This window comes from Erinaceus europaeus, chromosome 16 (assembly GCF_950295315.1).
Source record: "Erinaceus europaeus chromosome 16, mEriEur2.1, whole genome shotgun sequence".
Taxonomy (NCBI): domain Eukaryota; kingdom Metazoa; phylum Chordata; class Mammalia; order Eulipotyphla; family Erinaceidae; genus Erinaceus; species Erinaceus europaeus.
Window position 1 is genome coordinate 68020424 of NC_080177.1, and position 19728 is coordinate 68040151.

At 45.1% G+C, this 19728-nt stretch overlaps 1 protein-coding gene across 1 annotated transcript; it reads left to right on the top strand.

Moving 5' to 3' along the window:
• The first annotated feature begins 436 nt into the window (after positions 1-436).
• LOC103126427 (granzyme B(G,H)-like) lies at positions 437-14009 on the top strand. Its single transcript, XM_060174154.1, has 4 exons — positions 437-491; positions 1698-1845; positions 2729-2864; positions 13536-14009. Exons 1-4 carry the CDS (start codon positions 437-439, stop codon positions 13683-13685), a joined length of 489 nt encoding a protein of 162 aa, XP_060030137.1. The 3' UTR covers positions 13686-14009.
• Positions 14010-19728: the final 5719 nt, after the last annotated feature.

The following is a 19728-nucleotide window of genomic DNA, read 5'->3' on the forward strand; positions in this document are numbered from 1 at the left end:
GATTCTACCACGAAGAACAGCATGAACACATCAGCTAGAGAAATTAGTCAGATAGACTTAGCAGCATGGAGTTGACTTTGTATTTGGCTCTATTATTGAGAATTTGGGCTTAGGATTTACCTCTTTAATGTCAGGAACACATTGTACATTCCTCACTTTCCACTTTGGTTTTGGACCAGAGTCTGTTCAGAGTCATCACCTATGTCTACTGATGTGGTCAATGTGGGACCCTCACCACCACCACCACCACCACCACCACCACATCCCCTGAAAACATTATTAGGGAGGAGGGTGGGAAAAACCACCAGGAGGGAACACCTCTAGACAGAGAGGATCTCAAGAACTCTGAGTCCACATGAACCCCCTTCCTGCCCTAGAAAATAAAAGAGAACACAGAGCAAGCCCGAGCAGCTGCCCGGACAGCCTTCCTGGGAAGATGCACCTGCTCCTGCTCCTGCCGGCCTGCTTCCTGCCCCCAAGGACACAGGCAGGTGAGTGACCAGCCCACCCTCACAGTCAGGGCTCATTTCACACTAGGCACTTGTACCTGATCCTCTTTCTACAATGAACATTCTGAATGTCAGCTCCTAAGTGACACCTGAACCCAGTATGATTCTGGATATCATAATAACAGCAAAAGAGACATGGGGTCATCCCCCAGTAGAGTGGACACATTAATGTATTCAAAGTCCCAGGCTCAAGACTCTGGTACCCACCTGCATGTGGGAAGCTTCAGGAGCAGTGAATCAGTGCTACAGGTATCTCTCTTTTTCTCCTCTTCTCTGTCTCCTTCTTCTCTCTCATTTCCCCTCTGTCTCTATCAAAAATAAAGAGGAAAGATAGAGGAAAATGACCTCCAGGAGGAATGGATTTGTTGTCCAGGCACTGAGTCCCTCACCCCGGTAACCTTGGTGGAAAAGTAGAGATGGAGAAGATGGATATATGAAGAGGGAAAGGGATAGGGAGGAGAGAGAGAGAGAGAGAGGAAAAGTCAGAGCAGTATTCCATTCCCAGTCATACTACAATTTCTTCCATTAAGAAAGTAGATATTACCAGAAATGGAAAAAGATTATGTTATATTCCCTAAGGGAGCAGAGTGGCCCCACCTTATGTGTCTGGGATGAGAAGGACTGCCCCCCATCTGCTTAGGGGAAAATCCCAGAAATGAAGACCCCAGAGTTGCTCTGATGGAAGTGAATGGTCCAACCCCAATACCATAGGAACCTCTCTCCTACTCTGCCTCTCTTCTGCTTCATTCCAAGATGAGCCCCTAAAAAAATACCAAAACACTGCTTCTTCCAGGAAACCCCCATCAGAGGACATGGGGGGTCATTGATCCATGCAGACAACAGACACTAATCAGGCACAGCTGTCTGTCAGGCCACAGTACAATGTCTTGACCCCTGAATCTCTGTTAAACCTTTGAAAGCAGCTTTATCCTAGAGATTAGTCTCAGAGAAACCTTAGAAACTCACTGAAGACTAAAGTCAGGGCAAGAATTCCTAGGAGCCCCTAGGACTGCACCTAATACAGCCTCTCACCTCCCTGCACACACCAGAGTGAACTGTAGCTGTTCTCTTTCTGGGATGGGGGGGCGTTGATGATGATGCCAGATGCCCAAATGCCACAGTCTGAGCATCATCTGTGCAAGTCAGGAGGACTGGGTAGGAGCACACACAGAACGATATTTCCTTCAGAGGAGACCATCAGGGGATGTGAGTCCAGACCCCACTCCCGCCCCTATATGGCCCATCTGAAGTTCTCAGACAAGGATTTTCAGTACATCTGCAGTGGATTCTTGATCCAAGAGGACTTCGTGTTGACGGCTGCTCACTGTAATGAACAGTGAGGACCTTGCAGGAGGGTGTGTCTTTAAACCAGGGGCATCTACCTCTTCCCCAGGCTCTCTGCTAGCTACTAGTACACTGTTGTTTTCGACGGGTTATGTTGTTTTCGCCGGGCTGGCTTCACGGGCAGGTAACAGATGACCAGGGACTCATGGTTGAGCTGTAGGCAGTATCTCTTTATTCATGCAGGACGCAGCACAATCTAAGACGAGCTAAGCTAAACTCAAGGTACAGTAAAACTCACAATGCTGTCTTTATATATACTTGCGAAGTAGGGTGGAAACAGGATGTGACATAGAGAGGGTGGAGAGAAAAGTGACTGGTGACAATCAGAGTGTGACAAAGAGGGGGCAGAGCAGGCGAGAATCCTATCACTGAACCACAAATGCCCTGGAGGGAGGGTGGAACTTGTTAACAGTGGTTATGTAAATAGAATGCAGAGGTTATGTAAATAGAATAGTGTTAAGCAGGGGGGATTTAAACCAAATGAAACAGAAAGGGTCTCATGCATACCAACAGTACACGTAAACCAGGAGACTTCTCAGAGACAGAAGTGGACAGGGAGGTCTGGGGAGAGGGAGAGCAGTGCCAGAGCCTGGCTGATAAAAAACAGAAAAGACACCCTACTGTTTGCAGTGCTGAGCACACACTATAGCAGGTGCAAACTAGTAGAATTTCACCAGTTTCCAGGAGTAACCAGTGCTGGGAGTTACAGGTACAGGTACCAATATAGCTTAACCCCTCACCTTGCACCCCAGCTATAGAGAAACAGAAGCCCAGGCCCCTGTTTTCTGGTTTGCATCTCAGCAAAAAACTCATTTTGTTAATGTCACTAAGTTGCACCTCTGATGACTACCCCTGTTTCTCTGCTCCCTTTTCAGCTCCGTCACTGTGATCTTGGGATGCCACAACACTAGCAAATATGAAAAGACCCAGCAGATCATCCCAGTGAGCAGAGCCATCCCCCACCCAGACTATGATTCTAAGAGCTATGCCAACGACATCATGCTGCTGAAGGTGAGGAGGCCTGTCTGATGCTCTTGCTCTCCTGAGTCCCAGCTGTGTCCCCTCCCACTCAGAGCTGTGCCCCTCCTCCTTCCCATCCTTGTCACCAGCCTGTCAGTCCCAGTGGCTCAAGGGATAGGGATATTCGCAGCCCCACCAGGTGTCCAGTCCAGAGCCCATTTCTGGGTGGACTCTTGTCTCTCCCTACAGCTGGCAAGAAAGGCCAAACTGACCTCAGTTGTTTAGCTCCTCAGCCTGCCCAGCCCCAGTGCCCGGGTGAAGCTGGGACAGGTGTGCAGTGTAGCCAGCTGGGGGAGAACCTCTGCCTATAATTGGAAAAATCCAGACACACTACAGGAGGTGGACCTGACCATACAGGATGATTTTGAATGTAAATCCTCTTTTCAAGATAAATATAACAAAGCCATTCAGCTGTGTTCTGGGGCCCCAGGGGAAGATAAGAATTTCTTTCAGGTAAGTCCTCAGTGACTACATAGTTTGGTCTGAGAGCTTGTTGTAGAGACAGGGGCCTATAGACAAAGCATCTGTGGATGCCTTCACACTCTGGGCAGTGATCTCTCTCCTAGAGAAGAGTGCACATGTTACAATGTGCAAGGACCCGGGTTCAAGCCCCTGGTCCCTACCTGCAGGGAGAAAGCTTCATAAGTGGTAAAGCAGGGTTGCAGGTGTCTCTCTGTCTCTCTCCCTCTCTATCTTCCCCTTCCCTCTCAATTTTTGGCTGTCTCTACTATCCAATAAGCAAATAAAGATAATTTAAAAAATTTAAAAAGAGACTAATATCCAATAAGCAAATAAAGATAATTTTAAAAAATTAAAAAGAGAGAGGAGAGGAGAAAAACCAGATGGGGAACATTTAGAGATTCTTTAATTTCCATGAGCCAACGTGAAAGCTTGCTGGTGATTCTTCTGAAGGAGGGATTTGCCGCACATCCCCCACCTACCCACCCACCTCATGACACAGGAGTTAGAAAAACGTCCTACTATGCACTAGTTAAAGTACCTTGCTGCTTACCTGGCAACACCTAGGATAATGAACTTGAACTTTTCCTCTATCTCAGGGTAGGCCTGATGCCTTTTTATTCATTTAGAGAGTTCATTGGTCACATCTCTCAGTACCTGGTAGGCACAGAAATGACCTAGTAAGGACAGGGAGCAGCCACTGAAGCATAAGTGAGGCCCTGATAATGTCCACGACCAGGACTTGGCAGCTGGAAGACCAGAAGGTCTGCCCTGTCTTCTGTCTCCACAAGGAGGCCTTGCAAAACAGGAGCCTAGGATGCAAGAGGGCAGGACCAGGGGGAGAGAAGTCTCAGTCCTTGCCCTCTCTCTCCACAGAGAGACTCTGGAGGCCCCCTTGTGTGCAACAGTGTGGCCCAGGGCATCGTGTCCTATGAAGACAAATGTGGAGCACCCCCAGGGGTTTACACCAAAGTCTCCAGTTTCCTGCACTGGATAAAGAAAGCCATGCAAGGGGGGACTGGGAGCTGACTCAACAGCAGGACGCCTGCCTTTCCTGTGTGAGGACCTGGCTGGGACTCCAGCAAAGCATGAAATGGCACAGCAGTGGCTTGTCTGTCTCTTGTCTCTTTCACTCGCTCTTGCAATAAACAGGCATTTTTAAAATATAAATATCATGAAGCTTTTAATTCAAGGGTAGAGAACCTTTTCTTTTCTGCCCAAGCCTATTTGTACATTTATAACATCATTCACAGTCCATGAAAAATTGTCACTGTAAAAAGATTAGCATTGACCATTGCTAGGAAAAGCATTCCTGCATTATTAAATTACAATTTCTGCCTGGGGTTGCCTTGGCAAGGCCAGACCAAATGATTCCTCAGTCTTTATGTGGCCCATAGGCCTGGCATTTCCTAGTCCTGATCCAATTGCTTGGACTATGTAAATATACTTCTCAGAGTTTATCAAGAACCATACCCCAGGGCAGGGGCTATAGGGGCAGGGGAGTGCCAGACTCTGAACAAATGCCTGTTAGCTGAGTGGAAACTGTTATGGTTTTTGTCTCTCATTCAAAGGCATTAACTGTGTCTCAAGAGGCCAATGACCCAGCTCATTAGTTCTCTGCTCCCTCCTCTCCACCCTCCCAAAGCCCCAATGCAGAGCTGTCTCCAGCTCTTTGTACACACATGTCTCTCCTGGGCCTCCCTTGTGCCATGGCTGAGACCGAGAACCACCAGAAGTAAGTGTAACTCTCTCTAGTTCTGGGCTCAGGAGAGCTTCTCAGCTCCTGCCCTGTCATGTGGAGAGAGGAATATCTCAGACCATGGGTCCTGGTCACTGAGCAGGCACAGCCTGGTGTCAGCTCCAGGACAAAACAGCAGGCCCATTAAGAGGGAAGTACATGCCTCTTGCAGGACCTTTGCAGATGGAGTGATGAGTATCCTTCCTGCCATTTCTGCCCTCTTTGAGTTCATAGCCTGTGTTGCTGGGACATGAATGTAACTATCATATAGCTGATATCAGCCTGTTGGACATACAATGGACTAACGTAAACCCACAAGGGATTGTGGATGTATAGGAAGTTATTTAAATGAGTGACTGGCAGAAATCACTCTCTGTCCCTTCTGCCCTTGTCTGCTCTTCTCCCTGGGATCCACCATCCACTTCCCTCAGGACCTGGACACATGAAGCCGAGCACTGGCAGCTCCCGTAAAGACTCATAGCTTCCCAGCACCATAACTAGCCAGTCTTTGCCCCTTTGCCTATTTTGCTGCCATGCTTTTTATGAAATGCAATAAACCTCCTGTTTGTTTAAACCCCAGACAAAGTTGCGAAAGTTTTTATTTTTTAATTACTATACCATGTTGCTTCCAGTCCTCTGACTACTCTTTTTCTCCATTCACCTTGCCACTGAGAGTAGTTCTCTGTCCACCCTCCCTGTCCTGTCCAACCATGCTGGTCTTTTCAGACCTTTGTCCTCTCCCCTCTCACCATTTCACCACTGAACTCTGTGGTTTCCACAGGGTCTCACTACTGCCGACCTGCCAGCTCATGTCTGGTCACTGATACTTATCAGAGAGCAAGAGGCCAAGACTGTTAAGGCATCTCCCAGACCTTTTTTCTTCTTTCACTACAAGGGCAGCTAGCTCAACACCCTCTCCCCCGACATGCAGTGAAAGCTCTCCAGTCTTCTCTTGATCCCTTGGTGGCCTGAGTCCTTTCAGCCTGTCCCTCTCAGTCACCACTGGTACCTAGACTATGACTCCCTAAGGACTTGGAACTGGTTTTAACTTACGATGAGTTTCTGGGGACAAGAATGGAAACAGACTTATTTCAGATATCAGTATGCCGATACTTACTGAACATCTATGAAGTTCCATGTATTGGGGGAACAGAGTGTAACATAGATGAATCTGACCTCAGGGAAGCTGATAGTGTTGAGACTTCTGTGAGGACCCTGTGGGTCCCTCTCACTCTTTTAGATGAGTCCATTACTCTGTTTCATTTCCATTTCTCTTAGAATATATAAAGGTGAGATTCTCTTGGTTATTTTTATAAATAGTACTTACTGTGAATTCTCATTCCTCTGGCCCATGATTCAGATTTTTAGTGTTGTTGTTCTAGTTTTAGATTACTTTATATTACATATATTTTTTCACATTGTTAAGGAGGATTAATAGTTTATAGTCAACAGTAAAATACAGTAGTTGGTGCATGTGTAACAACTCTCAGTTTTCCGCATAGCACTCTAACCCACATCTAGGTCCTCCTCTGCCATCATTTTCCAGGACCTGAACACTCCCTCACCCTAGAGTCACTCACTTTTTCTGTCTCTTCTCCACTTAGGTCCTCCTCCACCAGCATGTTCCAGGATCTGAGCACTGCCCCCCACCTCAGAGTTCTTTACTTTGGTGCAATACACCAAATCCAGTTCAAGTCATACTTTGTATTTCCCCTTCTGTTCTTATTTTTCAACTTCTGATAGATAATTTTTTTTAGATTTCTTTATTTTTCATACTTTTATTTATTTGTCGTTAGATAAAAACAGAGAAATTGAGAGGAAAGAGGGAGTAGATAAGGAGAGAGACACCTGCAGCCCTGCTTCACCATTTGTGAAGCTTTTTCCCCTACAGATGGGAACTAGGGGCTTGAACCTGGGTTCTTTCATAATGTGAGCACTTAGCCAAGTGTTCATCACCTGACCCCCCTAGATTTCTTTATATTACAAATATTTTTTTAGATTTCTTTATATTACTCTTCACTGTGATAGAGGGTCCAATTATTACTCCAAGTTTTATATCTTCATTGTGAATTTTCTTATACTGTTCTTGACAAACTTTAAAAATTGATTTTTAAACATATTTTATTTATTTATTAGTGTAAGAGATAGAAAGAGAAAAAAAAAAGAATCAGAGCATCACTCTGGCACGTGTTGGGGATCCTTTCTGGACTTATTGACTCAATGCCAGAAGGCTTTCTCTACTCTGAGTTTATACTTATTTCAAGTATTCTAGTTTTATTTTGGGTATTTTGATATTATCTTATCTACTTTCTGTTTATTCTGGTATTTCATATTATCAGATTGATTCAGAACTCCAACTTTTATGGTCCTGATTATTAAACAATTTTTTCTGCTTTATATCTTAATGCTTTTCAGCCACCAAGTTGCAGATTGACCTACCACGACACTAACCTGACCTCCCTGGGCAGACCACAACACCAGTGTGTCCTGGATCCCCACCTCCACAGATCCCTACCCACTAAGCTGGGGGTATGGATCGACCTGCCAATGCCCATGTCCAGCAGGGAAGCAATTACAGAAGCCAGACCCTCTACCTTTTGTTCCCCTTACAGATCTTTGGTCTGCACTCCCAGAGGGATAAAGAATAGGGAAACTTTCAATATAGGGGTGGAGGGGGCTGGAGGTGGGATATGGAACTCTGGTGGTAGGAATTGAGTTGTATGGAATAGTACCCCTCTTAACCCACAATCTTGTCAGTCATTATTAAATCACTTAAAAACTCCAACTTAATATCTTAACAAATGACTACTTAGTTTTTCCAATCCAGTAGTAGTAGTTGTATTAGTAGTGGGAGTAGTAGTAATACTAGTAGTAATATTTTGACCATCACTTGGGCTTCACCACTTCAGGATGACTTTTTTTTTTCAGTGACAAGGAGGAAAAGAAAGAGAATAAAAGAGACCACAGCATAGACTCTTTCTCCAGGGGCTGGGTGGTGGTGCACCTAGCTGAGCGCACGTATTACAATGCACATGGACCTGGATTCAAGTCCCTAGTCCCCACCTGCAGGGGGAAAGCTTCATAAGTGGTGAAGTAGGGCTGCAGGTGTCTCTCTATCTCTCTCCCTCTCTATCACCCCCTTCCCTCTTGATTTCTGGCTGTCTCTATCCAATAAATGAAAGATAATTTTAAAAAAATTTTTTAAATCTTTCTCCAATATAGGATGGGTTGGGGACATAGGAGGGGACTGGGTTCAAACCAGGGTCTTGCAAATGCCAAATGATTAAAAATATCCCCTTATCAGAAACCATACTTCATAGGCACTAGGGAATATGTGGATTTCTTTTTTTTTTTTCTATTTCACTGGCCTTTCTACCTCGCCATGAATCAGCAACACACAGTTTTCAGAAAAAACATTTTCTAAGTTCTTTTTAATAACCAATTAAGACTGGTAAACATGATTAGTTCTTAAAGAAATGTAAACCAGAGTCACAATAAGATTCCTCTTCATATACACTGTATATGACTGTAATGATGAGGATGTGGGGGAATAGAAATATTTCTTAATTTCAATTCAGTGTTTAGTTTAGGCCATGGACTAATGTTTACTTTTCAATTTTTTAATTTACATATGCATAAGAAAACGCATATAAGATCATACATTAGAACTTTAAAGATTATTTTCTAGTGATGAAAACTGAACTTGGCTTACATTAAATTTTTTAACAATTTCAGAAATTAACTACCTTTTAAGTATTTTAATAACTAGAAAAAAGATACTGTAGTGGTATTATTGACTCATATCTTTAGAATGTAAGAGAAATACTTATGTTATAGGATTAAAGGAGAATAAAAGGTCATTGTATTTTAATGAAACATGACCCTGAGTATGTAAAAAAAAAAAAAGCACAACTTTAAATAGCATTTTTCTTTTTTCTTAAGTGGTGATTTAATATTGATTTAAAGAAAGCTGGGAGCTAGGCAGTGGTAGACCCAGTTAAGTGTACACAGTACAAAATTATAAGGTAACAGGTGCATAATTTCACACCAACAGAGTTCTGTATCCGCATCCTCTCCATTGGAAACTGCAGTGGTTCTCCCAAGGTCACAGATATGGTCTGACTATGTTATATATATATTATATATCCTTTTTTTGCCTCCGGGGTTATTGCTGGGGCTTAGTGCCTGTGCTACGAGTCCACTGCTCCTGGAGACTATTTTTTTCCCTTTCGTTGCCCTTGTTGTTATTATTGCTGTCATTGTCGTTGGATAGGACAGAGAGAAATTGAGAGAGGAAGGGAAGACAGAGGGGCTAGACAAAGACAGACACCTGCAGACCTACTTCACTGCTTGTGAAGTGACCCTCCTGCAGTTGGGGAACCAGGGGCTCCATCCGGGATCTGTACACAGGTCCACAGGTGCTTTGCACCATATGCCATGTGCGCTTAGCCCACTGCGCTGCCGCCCGGTCCCCTATATCTATTTTTTTTCTATGGTCCTGCCTTCTCTTCCTTTCTAAGTCAAACCTACACTAATCACAATTTCCAAATGTCCTTCCTTTTTTCCTCTTCTCTCTCTTGAGTCTTGATGGAATTGGAGTTCAGAGCACTCTGGTCATCTTCCCCTAACATTCCTCCCCTTCCAGGAGTATGAAGCAAAATTCTTTATGGGGTGCAGACGGTGGGAATTCTGGCTTCTGTACTCACTTCTCCACTGGACACGGGCATTGACAGGTTGATTCATACCCCCAGCATGTTTCTATCTTTCCTTAGTGGGGTAGGATTCTGAGAGGTGAGGTTCCAGGACACATTGGTGAAGTTTTCTGCCCAGGGAAGTCAGGATGGAATCATGACAGCATCTGCAACTTGGTGGCTGAAAGGCAGTAAAGTAAAGCACGACAAAATGATTAGTGAACAGGAACCAAAAAGTAGGAACAGAGCATATGAAAGTAGGGATCTTAGGGTGGAAAGAAGCTACGAGGTCTATTTTAAGTATGTTCCTAGGGGCCCATAACTCTTGTAATTTATGCTTGAGTTTGATAGATAACATGGATGGATCTGGACAGATTATATTGTCTGGGAAGATGGTGTCAGAGTAGAGAAAGGGGCTAGAAAGTTGGATTAGGGCAGAGGGTAGCTCCCAAACTTGAAGAAGATGAATAATATTAACTGTTTATCCATCAAACTGACCCAGGGCCCATATATATTCATATTTAGCACAGGAGCCTGTGTAACCTCTGAGTCCCTGTCAGTCTGAGCTTGCAGTTCATGGTCACAGCTGGCAACATCCTAGGCTTCACTCATTTAAGGATTAGTCATCCTGGAGTGGAGGAGTAGCTTGACCTAGTCTCTCTTTGGAGAGTGGGGCAGTTCCTACCATTGGTACGCTGCTTTATAGTGAAGACAAATTCCTGGAGTGGCTCACAAGAGGGCTTATGATGACATTCATGATGGAAGTGACAAGTGATGGTGGAAAGAGGGATCTATTAGGGGTCTAGGCCCATCATAGCTGTGTGGGGAATTCAAGGATTCCCTAACTAGGGCCCCTGATGATGGGTGGTCTGTATTGACTGAAAAGTCCATCATTAAGTAAGACAATCTCTTTTCCTCATACAGCTTTCATTGCCCATAAAGGTGGTTTTATGCCTCCAGGGTATTGTGGGAGCTCGGTGCCTGCACTACAAATCCACTGCTTCTGGTGGCCATTTTTTTCTTTTATTTAATTGGATAAGACAGAGAGAATTGAGAGGGAAGGGGGAGGTAGAAAGGGAGCAAGATAGCCACCTGCAGGCCTGCTTCTCTGCTTGTGAAGTGACCCCCCTGCAGGTGGGGAGCCAGAGGCTCGAAAAACGATCCTTGCATGGGTCTTTACACTTCATACTATATTTGCTTAACCCGGTGTACCACTGCCCAACCCCCACCTTTTTTTTAGATGTTTTAAAAACAACTACAACTATTTCTAGATGTTTAAAGAGTATCTACAACTGATTATGTTTCTCTGAGTATAAAATTTGATCACTGGGTGTTGTTTGCTAAGGTGGGTATTTATAAGGGGTATATGTATTGATAAATAGTATTCTTCATAGAAAATTTACACAGGGGAGTCGGGCGGGTAGTGCAGTAGATTAAGCACATGTGGCACAAAGTGCAAGGACTGGCATAAGGATCCCGGTTCGAGCCCCCGGCTCCCCACCTGCAGGAGAGTTGCTTCACAAGCGGTGAAGCAGGTCTGCAGGTGTCTATCTTTTTCTCCCCCTCTCTGTCTTCCCTTCATCTCTCCATTTCTCTCTGTCCTATCCAACAACAATGGCACCTAGAACAACAACAATCATTATTACAACAATAAAACAAGGGCAACAAAAGGGAATACATAAATCTAAAAAATAAAGAAAATTTATACAGCACAGAAATGAAAAGAAAGTAACCCAAATCATCATAATCTAGGCATCCACAGATACTAAGTTGATCTTTGAACAAATTTGACTCAGGCTGTCTAGAAAAAGCAGTCCTGCTCTTCCATTCAAGTGAGATCATCCTCATGGCCTCTTTATCAAATGTGTCTGTGTGTCGAGCCTGCTGTATCAAAAGTGTTACTCTTAAGCTGAGGACAGAGATTACTGAAAAGATAACTATCGGGCTTGGGCTCTCCCATGTTTCTGAATTCCTATGACATCAGTTAATTAGGAACCAGCACTTCCTTTGGAAACCACTTGTGTGATTTAAATGGAAAGTCTCCATCAGCCAAAGAAGAAATGGCCTGGCCTTCTGCTATGGGGCTATGGTGATTCCCTAGTCAAAGTCAATAAAGTCCATTAAAAAAAAAGTCTTCGTTTAAAGAGAAAGCGGGGGGCGGGGAGAGAGAGAGACCAAGATATGTCACTTGGGACTAGTGAAATAGCAACTTTGGATGGTGTGCTACTTTGTCATGTGTGCAACACAAGTTTGAACACATCCCCGCTGCACTGAAGGAAGTTTCAGGGTTGTTGTCTCTTTCAACTTTCTCTCTCTCTTTCCTTTCTGCCAGCAGGTCATCAATGTGAACAGAGCTTTCCGTCACCCAGACTATAATTCTAAAAACCTCTCCAACGACATCATGCTGCTGAAGGTGAGGAGGCCTGTCTGCTGCTCTTGCTCTCTGGGTCCCAGCTGTGTCCCCTCCCACTCAGAGCTGTGCCCCTCCACCTTCCCATCCTGGTCACCTGTCAGTCTCAGTGGCTCAGGGGAGAGAGAGAGACCCCAACCCCCATGTGGTATCCAGCCCTCAGCCCATTGCTGAGTGGACTCTCTTGTCTCTCCCTGCAGCTGTCAACACAGGCTAAACTCAATGGCCAGGTGAGGCCCCTCAGCCTGCCCAACGCCAGGTTTCAAGTTAAGCTGGGCCAAGTGTGCAGTGTGGCTGGCTGGGGGCGACTTGCAGCCCCAAAGGGTGAAATAGCAGACAAACTGCAGGAGACGGACCTGATCATACAGAATGATGAAGAATGTGAAACTCGCTTCAAAAGTTATAACAAAACCATTCAGCTGTGTGCTGGGGACCCGGAGGAAAATAACACGGTCTTCTCGGTGAGTCTGAGCAACTGCCTAGCTTGGCTCTGGTCATAAAGCTCATTGGGGGAAACAGGGACCCTCAGATATCATAGTTGGAGACCCCTTCACACTCCAGATTGTGATCTCTCTTCCCAGAGAAGAGAATGGGGGATACTAGACAGGGACTACCTAGAATCTCAGCCAAACTCCACAGCCCATGGTAAATGCACCATGGTGCTGCCTGTGAAGGAACAGTTTGCAGCACTGCAACCAGAAAACAAAAGCTAGACACAGTCCCCCCTGCAGGGCACTCAGTAAAGTGCCTGCTCCTCACGTGGCAGCTCCTGGGTTAATGAACTTGCCCTGCATCTCAGTGTAGATCCACTACCTCCTTTTTTACCATCCTCTGATGGTAGATTATTTGGAACCGGAGGACAGGGAACAGCCTGAGAAGTGAGACCCTGATAACGTCCGTGAAAAGGGCTGGATAGCTGGGAACCCACAGGAGCTGCCCCACTCTCTGCCTCTTCACAGAGTCCTTGAAAAGCAGGAGCCTGGGAGTCGGGCGGTAGCACAGTGGGTTAAGCGCAGGTGGCGCAAAGCGCAAGGACCGGCGTAAGGATCCGGGTTCCAACCCCCGGCTCCCCACCTGCAGGGGAGTCGCTTCACAGGCGGTGAAGCAGGTCTGCAGGTGTCTATCTTTCTCTCCCCCCTCTGTCTTCCCCTCCTCTCTCCATTTCTCTCTGTCCTATCCAATAACAACCACATCAATAACAACAACAATAATAACTACAACAACAATAAAAAAAAGACAACAAGGGCAACAAAAGGGAAAATAAATAAATTAAAAAAAAAAAAAAAGCAGAAGCCTGGCATGCAGAAGGGCAGGACAGGGGGGGGAGGAGAAGCTAGCTCAGTTCTATCCCTCTTTGTCCACAGGGAGACTCCGGGGGTCCCCTGGTGTGCAAAAATGTGGCCCAGGGGATCATCTCCTATGGGAAAAAAAGTGGAAAACCTCCAATGATCTACACCAACATCTCCAGCTTCCTGCCCTGGATAAAGAAGACCATGAAGAGAGGTGGGGATTAAGACCCAGCTGTGGAGCAAACACCTTGCACCGGAAAGACCCCGGGTTCACAGTCAGTGTTCCCAGAAAAAAATGGCAGCATGGTGTTCTGTTCATCTCTCTCACACAATGCAATGTAAAAATAATAAAAAGGAAAGAAAATCACAAAGCCTCTAATTGCAAAAATGAAACTAGCTTCCTGAGCTTTTCTAGAATCCCAGAGGTGCCTGCAATTGAATAAATGTCTGTTCTCTGAGTGAACATTGCTTGTGGTTCTTCACTCTCATTCACAGGTGCCAATTCTGTTTTCAGAAGACCATCGTTTTTCTGATTCTCCACTCTGCCCTTCCCCCAGAGTCCCATGCAGAGCTGTCTCCAGCTCTTCCTACCCACACCTGTCTCTCCTGATCATCCTTTCTGCCGGGACTGGTGCTAAGCACCACCAGAAGGAAGTATGAGCCCCTCTGGTCCCAAACTCAGGGGAGCTTCTCAGCTCCTGTCATTTACAGAGAGGCAGGACTCAGGTGTATGGGTACTGGTGACCACACAGGCACAGTCTGGGTGCAGCTCCAGGACAAATCCTCAGGCTCACAGGGGAGGGAAGGACATTTCTCTGCCTGGGGGATATGGTGATGAGGGGTTCCTCATCCTTCCTTAGGCTGAGTCTCTTCCCCTGCCCTCTTCGCCCCATCTGAGCTCAGGCCCAGCTAGGCCTCCCTCTCTTGGTCATTCCTTATATGACACCCTGCTTACTGGGAGTTCTCAGTCCCCCAATTCCAGTTCCCTGCAAGCTTCACTGATCTGAGCTGGTGCAACAGTTCCATGTGGTTTAGCAGGACCTCACCCTTGAGAAGTTTTCAGATCATGTTGAGCCACAAGATTAGTTTTAAGGAACAGTCCTATGCTGGCACCAGGCGGGGCCCATGAATGTTTTCCTATCACTCACCAGACAGGGCCAGCTCCATCCCCTCCCATTCTGTGTATAGTCCCCCTAGGCTCTCAGGCCCCCATGGGTGCCAGGTCACTTGGCAGCCTGAGTCCTTTCAGCTTGTTCCTTTTTATCACCACCAGCATCTAAGCAATAACTTCTTGTGGACAAATTTGAAATATATCTGCTTTTAAGTTAAAAATAAAATATTCCAGTTGCTACCAGTTGCTACCATGACACCAACCTGACTTCCCTGGGAAAACAGATGACTTCACCAATGTGTCCTGGAACCCCACCTCCCCAGACCCCTATCCACTAGGGAAAAATAGAAACAAGCTGGGAGTATGGACCAACCTTTCAATGCCTATGTCCAGTGGAGAAGAAATTTCAGGAGCCAGGCCTTCTACCTTCTGCATCTCATAATGATCCTAGGACGTACTCCCAAAAGGATATAAAGAATAGGAAAGCTTCCAGTAGAGGGGATGGGATATGGAACTCTGGTGGTGGGAATTGTACAGAATTGTACCCCTCTTATCTTACAATCTTGCAAATCATTATTAAATCAATAAATGAAATCATCGGGTTAAGTGCACATGGCGCAAAGCGCAATGACTGGCATACGGATCCTGGTTCAAGCCCTTGCCTCCCCACCTGCAGGGGGGTCGCTTCACAAGCAGTGAAGCAGGTCTGTAGGTATCTGTCTTTCTCTCCTCCCTCTCTGTCTTCCCCTCTCTCGATTTCTCTCTGTCATATCCAACAACAACAACAGCTATAACAACAATAACAATAACAACCACAACAAGGGTGAAAAAATGGGAAAAATCGCCTCCAGGAGTAGTGGATTTGTAATGCTGACACCGAGCCCCAGTGATAACCCTGGAGGCAAAAAAAAAAAAAAAAAAAAAAAGAAAGAAAGGAATCATCAATTAAAAAAATAAAATAAATGACTCTTCTCTGCAGTAAAATGGAACACTCAATTTTTTCATCAGTCAACAAGCAAATACTCAGTGAGCACATACTAAGTGTCTGGAATTGGCACATGGGGCACAGACAGTCACACTATCACCTGCAATCAAAGAAGTTGACATAGTTAAGATCCAGACCCAGTGCAGCTGGATCCTGTGAGTGGCTTCCACTCCATCACCTGAGTTCACACAGGGAATCAACAGCAGTGGAGCAATTGTATTTTGTTGTTCCTGCTGACTGAAGTCTGTATGAACATGGCCACGTACAGCTCCAAAAGAGCTGTGCATGGAGTTAAGGGGTGGCCTCACTCATTCAGTTAACAGAGGTGAAGGTACCACACTCTTCATATCCTCTTCCTCTGGGGAAGAGGAGTAAGCCAGGAGAAGGGGACAGACTTAGCATCATTGTTCTACAATGGCAGGTATGAATGTTATATAGACTAGTGGGAGAGAGCGCATACCATGTACTTATTTGAGGGCACTAGATTCTGACTTAAACTGAACTGTTGAGAGACATGATCCCTTCTATACAGGCAGGCCCTGCCTGCACACATTCAAACAAGACTCAGGGAGGCTACACAGGCTGGGGACTCAGGAATTACCTTCACTCTTAAGACTCAATGGTTACATTTTTGTCCTTTTTTTTTTTGTGTGTGTGTGTGTGTGTGTGTGTGTGTGTGTGTGTTTTAAATGTCTTTATTGGAGGATTACTGGTTTATAGTCAACAGCAAAATACAGTAATTTGTACATGTATAATATTCCTCAGTTTTTCCACATAACAATTCAACCCCCATTAGGCCCTTTTCTGCCATCATGTTCCAGGAGCTGAACCCTCCTCCCCACCCACCCCAGAGTCTTTTACTTTGGTGCAATACATCAACTCCAGTCCAAGTTGTGCTTTGTGTTTTCAAAACATCTACATCTGAGTTAGTTTAAGTATACATTGAACCACTGCACTTTGTTCAATAAGGAGGGTATTTATAGTGGAATATATATTAACGATATTTACCACAGAAAAATTATTTAGTAAATAAATGTAAAGATAGTTACCTAAATCATAATGATATAAATATTCAGAGATAGTACGTTGTTCTTAAAACAAAATTTGCCATAGCCTGTCTAGAAAAAATAGTCTTGGACTTGAAGAGAAGAGGAAAACAGAAGGACATTTGGAAATAGAGATAGGCTTAGGTATGACTTCGAAAGGAGAGGGCAGGACCATAAAAGGAAAATTAAGCAAATGTCTATAAATATAGACAGTTACAGAAACAATCGTCAATCCACATCTGCAACCTTGGGAGAACTACTATAGTTTCCAGTGGAGGGAATGTGGACACAAGAACTCCCGTGGTGGGAATGGTGTGGAACCCCATGTTTTCAAACAATCCTGTGAGTCAGTATTAAGTCAATAATAAAATCATTCTTTTTTATAATTTATTTTCCCTTTTGTTGCCCTTGTTCTTTATTGTTTTTGTAGTTATTATTGTTGTTGTTTATTGATGTCGTTGTTGTTAGATAGGACAGAGAGAAAAGGAGAGAGGAGGGGAAGAGAGAGAGGAGGAGAGAAATATAGACACCTGCAGACCTGCTTCACCACCTGTGGAACGACTCCCCTTTAGGTGGGGAGCCGGGGGCTTGAACCGGAATCCTTATGCCGGTCCTTGCGCTTCGCACCATGTGCGCTTAACCCATTGCGCTACCACCCAACTCCCTAAATCATTATTTTTTTAATAAAATTATTTTTAAAAGAAAGAAACATTAGTCTCCCTTCCATTAGTGAGATCATCTCCATAGTCCCTTTAGCAAATGGGAGTTAATGTGCCAACCCTGCTGTATCAGAAGTGTGCCTCTAAGCCAAAGACAGAGAATACTGAGAAGAAAGCTCTGGGGCTTAGGCTCCCCAGCCTGCTTCCCAATTCACATGGCATCAGCTGATTAGAGATCTGCACTTTCCCTGGAAGCCACTTGTGTGTTTTGAATAGAAATGTCCCAACCACCAAAAGAAGGGATAGCATAAACTGAAGGGAATTCTGCCCTAAGGTCACTGGTATTACCTAATAAAGCCAGTATGTGTCCCCTGAGGGCTCCTGGCAATAAACAAACAAACAAATAAATAAATAAATAAATAACAAGAGGGCAGAATAGCTCACATGGTGGGAGTCGGGCTGTAGCGCAGCGGGTTAAGCGCAGGTGGCGCAAAGCACAAGGACCGGCATAAAGATCCCGGTTCGAACCCCGGCTCCCCACCTGCAGGGGAGTTGCTTCACAGGTGGTGAAGCAGGTCTGCAGGTGTCTATCTTTCTCTCCTCCTCTCTGTCTTCCCCTCCTCTCTCCATTTCTCTCTGTCCTATCCAACAACGACAACAACAATAATAACTATAACAATAAAACAACAAGGGCAACAAAAGGGAATAAATAAAAATAAATATTAAAAAAATAAAATAAAATAAAAAAAGAATAGCTCACATGGAGGGATCATGCAAGTGGCCCCAGTTTGAGCCTGGCTCTCCCCATTCTGAAAGTAGTTTCTGGTGCTATGCTGTCTTTCTCTCTCCCTCTGCTTCCCTGTTTCTGACTCTCTTTATATTTAGATAAGTCAGCCCAGATCAATGAAGTCCCATCACCAACATCAAATCTGGCAAGAGAGACTAACATTGTAATGCTGAGCGTCTGTAATTCAAAAAGAAATGTTTTAAATACCCTAGACATAAAGTATTCTGGCTCATGAGTTCTCTCTGCCTGAGTAGGACCTGGATACATTCTCTCCGTCTTACTTATCCTTCAGCATGGTCTTTCCATTACTACAATGGTCATGGCTGTTTCTCCCTCCTCTACTAGCAGATCAGCATCCTAAGGAAGGAGGCACATCCGTTGTATTTGATTACACCACAAAGGAGGACATAAACACATCTTCTACAGAAATTAACCAGAGGGACCAGGCAGTGGTACACATAGTACTAAGAGCAAGGTGCCCTTAACACAGGTACTTTCACTTCCCAAACACACAAACTGAGCTGTGACTCTTCTTTCTTTGGGGAGGAGGAAATTGAAGATCCTCTACATCCTACTACAGGGTCACACCAGGCTCCCAAATGCCACAGTCTCAGCATCAGCCAGGGGACACTAGGTGGGTACAAAAAGAACAGAAATTTCCTTCAGGGGAGATCATCAGGGAACATGAGGCCAGACTGCACTCCCACCCCCACATGGCCTATCTTAAGATCTCACACGAGGATTCTGATATGTTCTGTGGCAGTTTCCTAATCCAAGAGGACTTCCTGATGACGGCTGCCCACTGTCATGGACAATGAGGACCCGGCTGATGAGCATGTGCTGGGGGTGGGAATCTACCTCTTTCCGGGGCTCTCCTCCAATTGACACCATCACACATGAGCCAGGAGACATCTCAGAGGAGAAGTGGCTTAGAAGGGTCTGTGGAGAAGGAGGGCAGTGCCAGAGCCTGGCTGATAAGTAGGACAGCAGTGTGGAGGATAGCATAGCAGTTATGTAAAGAGACTTTCGTGCCTGAGCTTTAAGTTTCATGTTCAATTCCTCACATCACCACAAGCCACACTGAGCAGTGCAGCTCTGGTTACAAATAATAATAAATAATAATAATAAATAACAGGGGTCAGGTGATGGCGCACTTGGTGGAATGCACATGTTACAATGCACAGGGACCCGGGTTCAAGCCCCTGGTCCCCACTTGTAGGTGGGAAGCTTTGCAAGGCTACAGATTTCTGTGTCTTTCTTCCTTTCTATCTCCCCCCTTCCCTTTTGATAGCTGACTGTCTCTATCCAATAAATAAATAAAGATAATTTTAAAAATTTAAAAAACAGGAGAGGAGAAGTCATCGCCAATCTATGGCTATATGCATACATACAGCGGAAAATTTACCCCTTGTCCTGGAAAGCAGGGAATGTTGAGAACCACAGGGTCAGGTATAGTCCTCTCTCCCCTGGTTTCTTTCAGCAAGTACTTTCTTTTCCACAAGACCTGTAGGCACCTCTGGTGACTCACTGTCTCTCTCTGCTCTCTGTGCAGCTCCATCACTGTGATCATGGGAGCTCACAACATCCACAAGTCTGAGAGCACCCAGCAGGTCATCCCAGTGAGCAGATCCATCCACCACCTGAACTATAGCGCTCACAACCTTGCCAGCAACATCATGC